The sequence below is a fragment of the Bufo bufo genome, chromosome 3, assembly GCF_905171765.1.
Source record: "Bufo bufo chromosome 3, aBufBuf1.1, whole genome shotgun sequence".
In the NCBI taxonomy this organism is placed as follows: Eukaryota; Metazoa; Chordata; class Amphibia; order Anura; family Bufonidae; genus Bufo; species Bufo bufo.
Window position 1 is genome coordinate 399147334 of NC_053391.1, and position 13793 is coordinate 399161126.

At 40.6% G+C, this 13793-nt stretch overlaps 1 protein-coding gene across 2 annotated transcripts in view; it reads right to left on the reverse strand.

The window, feature by feature from the left end:
- The window catches only part of GALNT17 (polypeptide N-acetylgalactosaminyltransferase 17), a 714899-nt gene that overhangs the window by 172343 nt on the left and 528763 nt on the right, over positions 1-13793 (reverse strand). For both annotated transcript variants that reach the window (XM_040424819.1, XM_040424818.1), the window contains one exon: positions 7456-7573. In XM_040424819.1, the coding sequence (XP_040280753.1) occupies positions 7456-7573 (118 nt within the window). The remainder of the gene's footprint in view (positions 1-7455; positions 7574-13793) is intronic.

A 13793-nucleotide genomic window follows, 5' to 3' on the forward strand; every position in this document is an offset into this window, starting at 1 on the left:
ACTTAAACAACACAATGTAACTCCAAGTCAATCACACTTCTGTGAAATCAAACTGTCCACTTAGGAAGCAACACTGAGTGACAATCAATTTCACATGCTGTTGTACAAATGGGATAGACAACAGGTGGAAATTATAGGCAATTAGCAAGACACCCCCAATAAAGGAGTGGTTCTGCAGGTGGTTACCACAGACCACTTCTCAGTTCCTATGCTTCCTGGCTGATGTTTTGGTCACTTTTGAATGCTGGCGGTGCTTTCACTCTAGTGGTAGCATGAGACGGAGTCTACAACCCACACAAGTGGCTCAGGTAGTGCAGCTTATCCAGGATGGCACATCAATGCGAGCTGTGGCAAGAAGGTTTGCTGTGTCTGTCAGCGTAGTGTCCAGAGCATGGAGGCTCTACCAGGAGACAGGCCAGTACATCAGGAGATGTGGAGGAGGCCATAGGAGGGCAACAACCCAGCAGCAGGACCGCTACCTCCGCCTTTGTGCAAGGAGGAACAGGAGGAGCACTGCCAGAGCCCTGGAAAATGACCTCCAGCAGGCCACAAATGTGCATGTGTCTGCTCAAATGGTCAGAAACAGACTCCATGAGGGTGATATGAGGGCCCGACGTCCACAGGTGGGGGTTGTGCTTACAGCCCAACACCGTGCAGGACGTTTGGCATTTGCCAGAGAACACCAAGATTGGCAAATTCGCCACTGGCGCCCTGTGCTCTTCACAGATGAAAGCAAGTTCACACTGAGCACATGTGACAGACGTGACAGAGTCTGGAGATGCCGTGGAGAACGTTCTGCTGCCTCCAACATCCTCCAGCATGACCGGTTTGGCATTGGGTCAATAATGGTGTGGGGTGGCATTTCTTTGGAGGGCCGCACAGCCCTCCATGTGCTTGCCAGAGGTAGCCTGACTGCCATTAGGTACCGAGATGAGATCCTCAGACCCCTTGTGAGACCATATGCTGGTGCGGTTGGCCCTGGGTTCCTCCTAATGCAAGACAATGCTAGACCTCATATGGCTGAAGTGTGTCAGCAGTTCCTGCAAGACGAAGGCATTGATGCTATGGACTGGCCCGCCCGTTCCCCAGACCTGAATCCAATTGAGCACATCTGGGACATCATGTCTAGCTCTATCCACCAACGTCATGTTGCACCACAGACTGTCCAGGAGTTGGCAGATGCTTTAGTCCAGGTCTGGGAGGAGATCCCTCAGGAGACCGTCCGCCACCTCATCAGGAGCATGCACAGGCATTGTAGGGAGGTCATACAGGCACGTGGAGGCCACACACACTACTGAGCCTCATTTTGACTTGTTTTAAGGACATTACAATAAAGTTGGATCAGCCTGTAGTGTGTTTTTCCACTTTAATTTTGAGTGTGACTCCAAATCTAGGCCTCCATGGGTTGAAAAATTTGATTTCCATTTTTTTTTTTGTGTGATTTTGTTGTCAGCACATTCAACTATGTAAAGAACAAAGTATTTCAGAAGTATATTTAATTAACTCAGATCTAGGATGTGTTATTTTTGTGTTCCCTTTATTTTTTTGAGCAGTGTATAAAAAAATGGGAAAAGTTGTCTTTTGCCAAGATATTTCTCTCACCCAGCATGGGTATATGTAAAAAGACACCCCAAAACACATTCCCCAACTTCTAATGAATACGGAGATACCAGATGTGTGACACTTTTTTGCAGCCTAGGTGGGCAAAGGGGCCCATATTCCAAAGAGCACCTTTCGGATTTCACTCGTCATTTTTTACAGAATTTGATTTCAAACTCCTTACCACACATTTGGGCCCCTAGAATGCCAGGGCAGTATAACTACCCCACAAGTGACCCCATTTTGGAAAGAAGAGACCCCAAGGTATTCGCTGATGGGCATAGTGAGTTCATAGAACTTTTTATTTTTTGTCACAAGTTAGTGGAATATGAGACTTTGTAAGAAAAAAAAAAAAAAATCATCATTTTCCGCTAACTTGTGACAAAACATAAAAAGTTCTATGAACTCACTATGCCCATCAGCGAATACCTTAGGGTGTGTACTTTCCGAAATGGGGTCATTTGTGGGGTGTTTGTACTGTCTGGCCATTGTAGAACCTCAGGAAACATGACAGGTGCTCAGAAAGTCAGAGCTGCTTCAAAAAGCGGAAATTCACATTTTTGTACCATAGTTTGTAAACGCTATAACTTTTACCCAAACCATTTTTTTTTAACCCAAACATTTTTTTTTATCAAAGACATGTAGAACTATAAATTTAGAGCAAAATTTATATATGGATGTCGTTTTTTTTGCAAAATTTGACAACTGAAAGTGAAAAATGTCATTTTTTTGCAAAAAAATCGTTAAATTTCGATTAATAACAAAAAAAGTAAAAATGGCAGCAGCAATGAAATACCACCAAATGAAAGCTCTATTAGTGAGAAGAAAAGGAGGTAAAATTCATTTGGGTGGTAAGTTGCATGACCGAGCAATAAACGGTGAAAGTAGTGTAGGTCAGAAGTGTAAAAAGTGGCCTGGTCTTTCAGGGTGTTTAAGCACTGGGGGCTGAAGTGGTTAAACAGCATCTGTCAGCAGATTTGTACCTATGAAACTGGCTGACCTTTTACATGTGCGCTTGGCAGCTGTAGGCATCTGTGTTGGTTCCATGTTCCATCCTATGTGCCCACATTGCCGAGAAAAATGAAGTTTTAATATATGCAAATAATCCTCTCTGGGCAAAGGGGACGTTGTCATTACACCTAGAGACTCTTCTCTCTACAACTGCCGCACTTTCTGCACTTTGATTGACAGGACCAGGCAGTGTAAACATGATCACTCCTGGCCCTGTATTCTCTTACAGTCAATCAAAGTGCTGAGGGTACAGCAGTTGCAGAGAGAGCAGAGCCTCTAGGTGTAATGTCAATGCCCCCGTTGCTCCTAGAGGCTCATTTGCATATATTAAAACATCATTTTTCTCAGCAATGCAGGTACGTATGAACATGGGACCAACACAGATGCCTTCAGCTGCCAAGCGCACATGTAACAGGTCAGCCAGGTTCATAGGTACAGATCTGCTGATAGATGTTTAGGAAATTGCCTGTCAGTGCCTATTGTGTATTATAATGGCATTTTTCCATGGAGCTTTTTGTACCAGTGTACAATGAAATACATAATTTAATTTACAAAATGCACCATAGAAAGATTGTGAACAGTTTAAAACACATTTTTTTAACTGTAAAAAATCATGTGTAAGGTCCTTAGGCTTCCATTATAAGTGCTCTTTTTTGCAGATTATGTGGTAAAAAAAAACACCATGGGGGAATGTATTCATGGCTATGGGCACTTCTGTGCATGAAAATGCAGTAAACACATTTCTCACTAAACTGCTAAAGGAAAAAAAAAAAACATCTGTTTTTTGCATTGAGCTTTCCTTTCCATGCCTTCTGCAACTCCCACACCTGGTTCCTGACTTCATGACAAAGTGGATGAGATATTAAACAAATGTTATCCAAGGACTGTGCATATGAATGTATGCCTTGTCTGGTCAAGAATATATTTGACATATTGTAATTCCAATCTGGAGTGGCTGAACAGAGAGAGCAGGTAGGGGTGGATGAGGCTACTGTAAGTAATCAATAGGCAAACATCCCATGCTGACAATGGTAACCTTCCAGCACAATGATCTGGAGTGATAGCAATGGAATACAAGTCCTGTGATTGTTGGACAGGAAGGCCACTTTCATACAGTCAGGTGAAAAAAAAAAAGAAAAGAAAAAATGAGAATCGGTGCAAATCAGCATTCCAGATGATTGACAAATACCATGTGTGGGATTGACATGCTGTGGATTTTGAAATGTGCATCACAGATCATTTTCTGTGTTTGTTTTCTGACACATCACATGACATGTTTTACATGACTGAAAATTATAAATATTCATTAAAATCACACGCTGTTGCATTTTGATATGTTTTACCACATTCTTTCCTGGCACTTTTGGATTTTTATATATTTTTTTTGCAACTGCAGCATTTTCCTGTGTTTATGCCCCAAGTACATTTTAGAAGACTCGAAAAAATGCCAAAGGTTTTAAAAAATATGCTAGGCCTTTTTTTTACCATAAAAACCCACATATTTTCTATTGAACTTTTTGAGGAGTTTTGGTTTGTTTGTTTTAATGGTCATGGGAATTTTTAACTATAAAGCATTTTTTTTAGTGGAGGAGAGGTTTTCATGAGTCAATAATGCTGCCAGTGGGGAAGGGGTTGCCAGGAGACAATATTGCTGTCAGTGGGAGAGCAGATGTCAGGAGACAAAATGTTACCAGTAAGGCCTCTTTCACACGGCCGTTTTTTTTTTCCGTTTTGCGGGCCGTTTTTTGCGGTACGTACACGGTCCGTATACGGAACCATTCATTTCAATGGTTCCGCAAAAAAAACGGAATGTGTTCCGTATGCATTCCGTTTCCGTATTTCCGTTTTTCCGTTCCGTTTAAAGATAGAACATGTCCTATATTTGGCCGCAAATCACGTTCCGTTGCTCCATTAAAGTCTATGGGTCCGCAAAAAAACGGAATGCATACGGAAATGCATCCGTATGTCTTCCGTATCCGTTCCGTTTTTTGCGGAACCATCTATTGAAAATGTTATGCCCAGCCCAATTTTTTCTATGAAATTACTGTACACTGTATATGCCATACGGAAAAACGGAACGGAAAAACGGAACGGAAACGGAAACACAACGGAAACAAAAAACGGAACAACGGATCCGTTTAAAACGGACCGCAAAACACTGAAAAAGGACATACTGTCGTGTGAAAGAGGCCTAAGGGAGTGGTTTTCAGGGAACAATAAATCTGCTAGTGGGGAAGGGGTTATTAGGGGGACAATGCTGCTGTCAGTGTGAGGGTTATAAGGGGACAACACTGCTGCAAGTGGAAAAGGGATTGTCAAGGAACAATACTGCTGCCATTGGGTGGGTTCAGGAGGCAACACTGCTGCTAGTGATAGAAGGGTTATCTCCAGTTAATTTTGCTGTAGGTAACGTTATTTGGAATACATTTATCAAAATTTTTCATGATATTCATAAGTTTGTCACTTGCTTAAATAGGTCTAGAGGTGTTTCTTGAGTTTTTATTACACCCACCTACTCAAGTGAGATTGTGCAGTTTACAAAGTTACAATTCATGCATGAGCCTTAATCCTGGCTTGCAGTGCCTATTTTTTATTCCACTTTTATAAACTGATTTCTGGTACAAATGTCTCATAAATGAGTCATGACAAAGAAAAAAGTTCTCCAGCACTCTTCCAGTAAAAATAAAATAAAAATTGGAGTAAGATATATCTGAAAAAAGTGGCAGATAAATATATCAACTCCTCCTGAGGAAGCAACTATACGCGAAACGCGCGTTGAGGAGCGCCATTGCCCTGTCACCTGTCCCTATTCTGTAGGTATGTAGCCCTATATACACTTGCGTTACCTTATAGTGTTGGATCTTGTGTCTGCTATTTTTGGTATTAATGCATACTGAGGTATTGAGGCTAGTGAACCTGTGTGATATATACTCTCCATGTTTCTAGTACAATATCCTTTAGGATAAAATATCATCTCTCTTTATATCATATACATGGAGATTCACCTACGTCCGTCTTATAGATGGGGACGGGTAGCAGTGTGATGTAGGATTGTGGTGGTCCCTGCTCATTTTTTATCTTATAATATGCATTATGTATGTCTTTTATGGATATTGAATAAAATTGATTTGTATTTTCTCATACCGGTGTGTCAAGCACTCTTTTTCTTTATTGTGGTATTAGATAAATATAGGCTAATATCTATCAAACTGAAAAGGTTTGAACAAGGTCTATCATAAACTATCACATATTGGTTTTCTCCCAGATAAACATTAGCAAAGATGGCACTTGGCTTTATTCCCCCAATGAAAAATACTGTACACGTGCAAAAGTATATAGTGGAATCTGCATTTTAGCTGTTCAGCTTCTAGTTTATGAACAGCTTAAGGCTAGGGCTAGTTGGCAACATGTGTTGCGCAACATTTATTGTAATGACAGTCTATGGTGTTGCTCATTTACATGCTGCGACTGCAACGTGAAAGTTGCAAATTCCATCAAAATGTGATTTTTGTGCGACTGTCGCAGTTGCAGTATATTGCAGTGAGACACCGTAGACTATCATTCCATTAATTGTCGCGCGACATTTGTGCGGCATGAATGTCGCGCGACGCATGTCGCAATGTAGTTGTACCTCTTTTGTCACGAGACAAACTGTATACTTAGATCAATAATTAGCAGGGCCCCATCACTCCAAAAAAGTAGAACTGACACTGTAAATTAAATGATCTAACTAAGGCCTAGTTCACACGAACGAGTGTGATCCGTGGCCGTATTGCGGCCCGCAAATCGCGGGCCGCAATACACGGCCACAGTTCCGTGTGCATTCCGCATCACGGATGCGGACCCATTCACTTCAATGGGTCCGCAAATCCGGAATCGCGGAGTGCTTCGGTGGGGTTACGTCCCATACTTCCGGTCCGCAAAAAGATAGAACATATCCTATCTTTTAGCGGAACGGGCGGATCGCGGACCCATTAAAGTGAATGGGTCCGCGATCCGATGCGGCTGACCTACGGCCGGCGATCGTGCATTGCGGCCCGCTATTTGCGGGCCGCAGCATGGGCACGGGTCACACACGTTCGTGTGAACTCGGCCTAAGAAGTAATCATAGTTGTCCATAGTTGTCAGGACTCTATAGATGGAACAGGTGGAATATTAAAAAATGCATAAAAAGTATTGATATCTTACTATAACTATATATTGGTAAGACATTTGAGAACATTGTGGATAATACAGAAAACAAACAAGGGTACCTCATTAGTAACAGGTTTGTATGTGAGAAATAAAAAAGACCTTCAGAGAGATGAAAGGCTGCTAAAACACAGGAATCAAGGAGCCTCATTCCCCCCCCACCCCAAAAAAATAAATAAAATTTATTTGATAGCACTTAAATTAAGTCTAATGTTCGCATTCCAATATTTTTTTTCAAGATGGCACCATCTGCTACCTAAGTATATGAGGCTATATATGTAAGACTAATTATGTATATGAGATCATGACTAAGAACAATTTGTTTTGTCCAAAACACAGATGCATCTTTTTGGAGTACTTATAATTGCTGCTTTATCAGACTGTACAGTAGAATAAAGATTTGAAGATTTTAATTGTGAGCGCTGGATTATACAAATGCATATGAGATTGTTACTACATAATACACATGCAGTAGGCATGCTCAGCCAGGCAGGCAGATTTTGTACATAGAGAACATACTTTGTCTGCATGAGAATCCTTGCATTATAAAAAAACATTAAGAAGAATCTTCTTCCCTCTCAACAAAACTTTAGAGCACTGTATGCTATAAAACTAGTATTCCTTCAAATAGATGAAAATTTTGGTATTACAAACCTTTATACCAAGTTCAATATTTTCTCCTCCATATACGTCCATTCCTGGATCCAGAAGACCAATCTCCCCAAAGAACTGTCTGTTAACAACAAAGGAGCAGCCAATCATGGCAGGAGTTCTACAAAATTAAAAAGAAAATATAAGTGGTGAAGCAAAGGAGGAGCGTGAATGTCACTATGTATATGGAAAATGTAATGGCAGTTAGGATAAACCATTTCCCCAAAAATGTTTGTCATTTTAGATAAAAACAAACAAACAATGCAATACCACATGAATATATCGTGAATGTTGCTCATGCAACACAATGTATTCCATTGTAACACACAGTAGCTTGTAAGATCCAAGTTTTGCCTATTCTCCTAGAATGTCGATTCAGAGGGAGGTGAAAATCACTTTACTTTATCTTTGGGAAATAATTCAGTTACAGTGCTACAAAAAGTTGCACAAGAGTCATGTACATGCGTCTTACATAAGATTTTCTTTCAACTTTCATGTGATAAAATATCAAGGACAAAAACACAAGGCGGTCACACACAAGTCAAGTGAAAGTTGTAACAAACCTTCCGGCATTCGTGCAACATCCATCCCTACTTTTCCCCACCACTGCGGTACATTCACTGACGCTGCTAGGGATGATGATTGTGGTGTGCTCAGAGCACGTGATAGTTTGACCAATCAGGAGGTCTGGCTGAATGGCCAGGAGACATGGTCAGCAGACAAATCAGGAGGCTGCTAAGATGACCAATCAGAACAGTCTATTTGAATCAGGTTTTCCCTGACACCTGTTCCGCTTTTTTTTTTGTTCCAAAATATGGCTCTGCGTTATTGTTTTGATGCTTTCATTTATGTTTTGACCTGCTGACTCATGTCTACTCTCTGGAATTAAACATTCCCTATTGACCCAGAACTGGACTGTCTGACTTCCTATTTTCCTGCCATTCTCTCACTTAGGGCTGATGCACACGAACGTGCCTTTTTTTGCGGTCCGCAAATTGTGAATCCACAAAAAAACGGATGCCGCCTGTGTGCCTTCCACAATTTGTGCAACGGAACAGGAGGCTCATTATAGAGATTCCTATTCTTGTCTGAAAAACGGACAAGAATAGGACATGTCCCATAATTTTTGCGGGGCCACGGAACGGAGCAAAGAATGCGGACAGCACACAGAGTGCTGTCTGCATCTTTTGCGGACCCATTGAAATGAATGGTTCCGTATACGGACCATATGCGGAATCAAAATACGGTCCGTATATGGAACGCAAAAAACGGTTGTGTGCATGAGCCCTTATAGTTCCCTTCTGGTTTTGACTACACGTGCTCTGCCTCTGACTCTGATTGTGGATTTCCCCTTTTAGCTGATACTGGCTATATTTGGTAATAATAATCACCTGTTTTCTCCACTACTCAAATTACACACCATATCCCCATATAACGGTTAAAGGGTGCAAGCCTGAGACCCTTAGATTGTGCCTAATGTAGTGGTCAGGTCTGACTGTGGAAGCCCTATTTTAAGACAGGTGAGCGTAGCCGTTATAAAAGTCACGATTTAGGCAGAGATAACCCTCCTCTATCTCTGTGTGTGGGAAGCCATGCAGCAGCTCTTTTTTTTTTTTATCTCTACAGCAAAAAAATCTGAACATTTCGGTTATAAAAGCAAGTGAGAAATAAACATGTCTGCATTCTTAAAAACTAAAAGATCAGAGAGGAGCCTATGTGAATTATTTGGGACACGCATTTCCCTCATTGACAGCTTTGAACAGAAACTCTTCTGATGTCTGGAGCTCCTTATGCAGAGGAAGTTCTTGTGACATACTGGACTACATTACCAGATTCTACAAACATGGAGACTGTAAAAGGGTGACTCTCACTTAAAGTTACCTCATTTACATATTGGGCCAAAAATGTATTATCTAGGAGATTGTGCTAAGGAATTATATGGAAAATATAAGAGACTCTGATATTATGTCCCTGCACAAACGGATCTGTTCAGATAATACAAACGTCTGCATCCGTTCAGAACGGATCCGTTTGTATTATCTTTAAAAAAGCCAAGACGGATCCGTCTTGGACACCACTGAAAGTCAATGGGGGACGGATCCGTTTTCTATTGTGCCAGATTGTGTAATAGAAAACGGATCCGTCCCCATTGACTTACATTGTGTGTCAGAACGGATCCGTCTTGAACACCACTGAAAGTCAATGGGGGACGGATCCGTTTTCTATTGTGCCAGATTGTGTAATAGAAAACGGATCCGTCCCCATTGACTTACATTGTGTGCCAGGATGGATCCGTTTGGCTCAGTTTTGTCAGACGGACAGCAAAATGCTGCAAGCAGCGTTTGGTGTCCGCCTCCAGGGCGGAATGGAGACAGAACGGAGGCAAACTGATGCATTCTGAGCGGATCCTTTTCCATTCAGAATGCATTAGAGCAAAACTAATCCGTTTTGGACCGCTTGTGAGAGCCCTGAACGGATCTCACAAACGGAAAGTCAAAACGCCAGTGTGAAAGTAGCCTAAAAGAAAACAAATTTATAGTTTTTTTCCCTCCACCCCCTTAAAAAAGTTGATAATTTAAAAGAACCTCAAAATAGTGCTATGAAAAATACAATTCAACCTGCAAAAACAAGCTCTCATACAACTACATAACATTTTTTTTAAAGTTATATCTTCCGAAGATGGAAATGAAGTGACCTGACTCCTAAAGGCCAAAATACACTACGTACTAAAGAGGTTTAAGAGATATACCAGATTTCTGCTTTTGTATTACGCTCCTAGCATGGGGGCTGAAACAGAAGCATTGTTACAAAAGATATATTTTCTAATCTTTTGTACCTGAAAAGACTTGAGTGCAATGCAGCGGGGAAATACATATCACAACTCATCTACAATACGCTTTTCGGTTTTTCCCTTTGGACACAGTGAAAGCAAAGAGAAAGAAAATTTGCCAAAATCCCTTAAGGAACTACTGAAGCTTTCCTTCACAATAAGCATATAAAAGTCATTTTCTGCACTCATCATACTTTATAATCACTTAATTACTTTTTCATTTTTATATTAAAAGGGCACAGTCAAAAATACTGGAACTTTTAAAAGTATTTCTTGAGTAATTACTGAGGTACTTTATCACTGTTAACCTCAGATGCCCTACACTTTCAGCTTTATAATTTCTATTCATTTATCCCAATTTAAGGCAATTGAAGCAATTATGTTCAACTACTTTTATTTTCTAAGATTTAAAGTGACAAAAGTGTAAGAATGAAACCATGTAGTATAAGAATAAAATCATGTAAGCAAGTAGCAAGTAGCATTTTCATCAATATACTTTTCACAGAAAACTGAACATATATTTCCAAGCTATTATTCATCAATCATTAAAACATAATATGTTGATGCTGATGGGTGGCCTACAGGAAATCAAGCTGTAACAATAATTTAATTATTCAGTGTATTTGCTACCTATTAAGTCCCAGTTAGTTAAATCAAATGTTAGTTTTTGTCATTCATACTGGTGAAAATTGCTGTTTCATTGTAAAGAAAGTTTATGGCGTCAACATGAAAGAAAGTGTATAGTTTTACTTAACATGACAATACTCAAACACAATAAACCGCGCTGGCTATCCAGTGTAAATCTACAGGTTTTGTACCTAAAACAGGGTGAGTGTACTATTAACTTGCCTTACTTCTGATGGCTTTTGAGGATTCCTTACGGAGCTTCCTGGTGCTTGTCTTCAGGGGTAGTGGTGACGGCTGTGTCTTCAGGTTTCCTCTTTCAAACGCGCGCGGTCCCGGCCGGGATCCCTGATGAAGAAATTCGGTAATTTCGAAACGCGTTGGAGAGATCTTTTGGTCTAAGAGAGTATCCGTACTCAGTGTGACGTCACACGGAAGCAGCGTCCTCCTTGATCACCAGCCTGGGTTTCCCTCACGCGCACGAGTCACCGGCCGGGACCGCGCGCATTTGAAAGAGGAAACCTGAAGACACAGCCGTCACCACTACCCCTGAAGACAAGCACCAGGAAGCTCCGTAAGGAATCCTCAAAAGCCATCGGAAGTAAGGCAAGTTAATAGTACACTCACCCTGTTTTAGGTACAAAACCTGTAGATTTACACTGGATAGCCAGCGCGGTTTATTATATTATTTTCTTGATTCTACTCACTTATTTTAGGGTTTAGGCATTTTTCCCTATTCTAAACCTGCAGCGGCACACTCCAAGGAGTGTTACACAGTGTACTGTGGATCATACTCTGTACTTTTACAGAAGGCAGCGCGGGTTCCTTTTGATTGTTAATACTCAAACACAATTACAGGAAATTCTCACATTACAATGGCCAATCTAATACAGTGGCATCATTTTATTATTACTTAACTATCTACTTTACAAGAGCTTGAAGAAGCCCATGGCCTCTACATAGAACATTATTCCCCCAGCTTTCAGCAACCTTTATTGACTTGTATACATAAAAACTTGCTTTAGCCGTTTTAGTTATTTGCTTATTTTTCTATTATTTCCACTTTTTTATTTATTTTGGAGACATTTGAGGCCTTCATAACTAATTACTAGTCTTCCATAGAGTCATTGTCTAAAGTTATAAGGCTACAGTTAAAGGGTTAATCCCATCTTAATAACTCCCTGTGTGAATAAACATACAGAAAAACAACTTTTAATGAACAAAAAGACAGTATAAGAGTTATCCTCCAAAGTCTTAATACCCCTACACATAAACCAGAGAGAGAGATGCAAAGGCATAAAAAGCATGAAAAGAGTACATGGTGGCACCCACCAAAGTTGTGATAGATAATATAACCAAACTGGTTATACCATGCCTGTGGTTATGGTAAAGTATCACATGTTTCCAGATCTACAGTTATTGGGGGATCACAACAAACAGGTAAGGCATGGTCTCTATCCCTGGTTTGCCCTGTCAAGGGGACTATGTTCACCCAAAGATGTCTAACCATCCTACAAGGACGACTCCATCTGAAACCTGGCTCTAATCCATGCAGCCCTACAGTATACTGGCCCTGACCCACTATCCTGACATTTCATGTTTCACTATGTTTATTCATCAGGGGGCATGGTTAATGTTGAAGGTCTTTGCTGCATTCATTTCAGCAATATAAAACTTACTCCATTACAACTTAGGGAAGTGTGGACATGATTCATATGGCACTAAAGTACATCTGTCCCATACTATTTAAATCTCCAGAGTGCTCACTCGCACAGGAAGTCCTGTTCTAGAGGTTAGGTGACATCATAACACTAGATCAAATTGATAGGATATATCATATCTTTAAAATCAATGGGTGCCCCTACTGTAAGTGTTTTCTTCACAGCAATGCATCTGCCACTCAGCAGTGTGAGGAGCTGCAACTGGCCCCTTCCACTTAAATGCTGCAGTGGGTTAGACAGGGATTAGAAGCAGTTTCCCAAAATTGGTCCAAATGCACTGACGTCCTCCCACTGTCTAGCACCATTCCTGTTAAGGCTTTAAATGAAATGTTAAGTGCACTTTACCAGATTGCCTAAACCAGGTAAATCCCAAGATGATCCTGCAAACCATCCAATATTGTTACTGAACAATGGCATACATAGCTTTATTGACCTAATTACTTGGTCTGAGGTTACTGGAACATCTCTGTTCCTTTCTTTGGATGCAGTGAAGCCATTCATCAGGGTACACTGGGGATGTTTAACCCAACTAATTTGGCTTCTCAGGTTCCTTTCTCATTGCTATTATAACCCTGTATACTCATCCCAAGCAATACTTTTTTCACCTCTGGTTTTATGTCTAAGCCAAGCCCTTTTGCATCTCAAATTGTAGAGACGAGGGTGCACTTTATCCCTGTTTTCTCCACTGCCACAGTTTTGTAATATGGGTGGAAATGTGGGTGTGGTTAGCTATGTTAATGAGTTTCACACTAGATTTATCATTGCAACTTTTTTTTAAAAGTCGTAAATAACTCGCAATCTCATTCCAGGAGGAGGGTGGAGTAGGAAAAGTGGAGCAGCTTCTCTATACAGAAGTGTTAGGTTTAAGGACATGCCCAATTTATCAAACAACCTGAGCCATTTGATAAATTTGGCACAAAGTACTCTAACACAGACTCAAGCAAAACTGACTTCAAATATTCTGCTCATGATAATAAATTCTCCCCCATGTCTGCATTACTACCCATGTATTTAGATAATACTCCACAATCATGATTACAGATTCCCTTTGAAACCAAAAGAATCTCATGGCTGGGTAAAGTTCTTTAGAAATGTACCTATTCTACCTCCCATATACAAAATTAAGAAATGCAATCCCTTATTTCTAGTGATGAGCAGCATAGGTA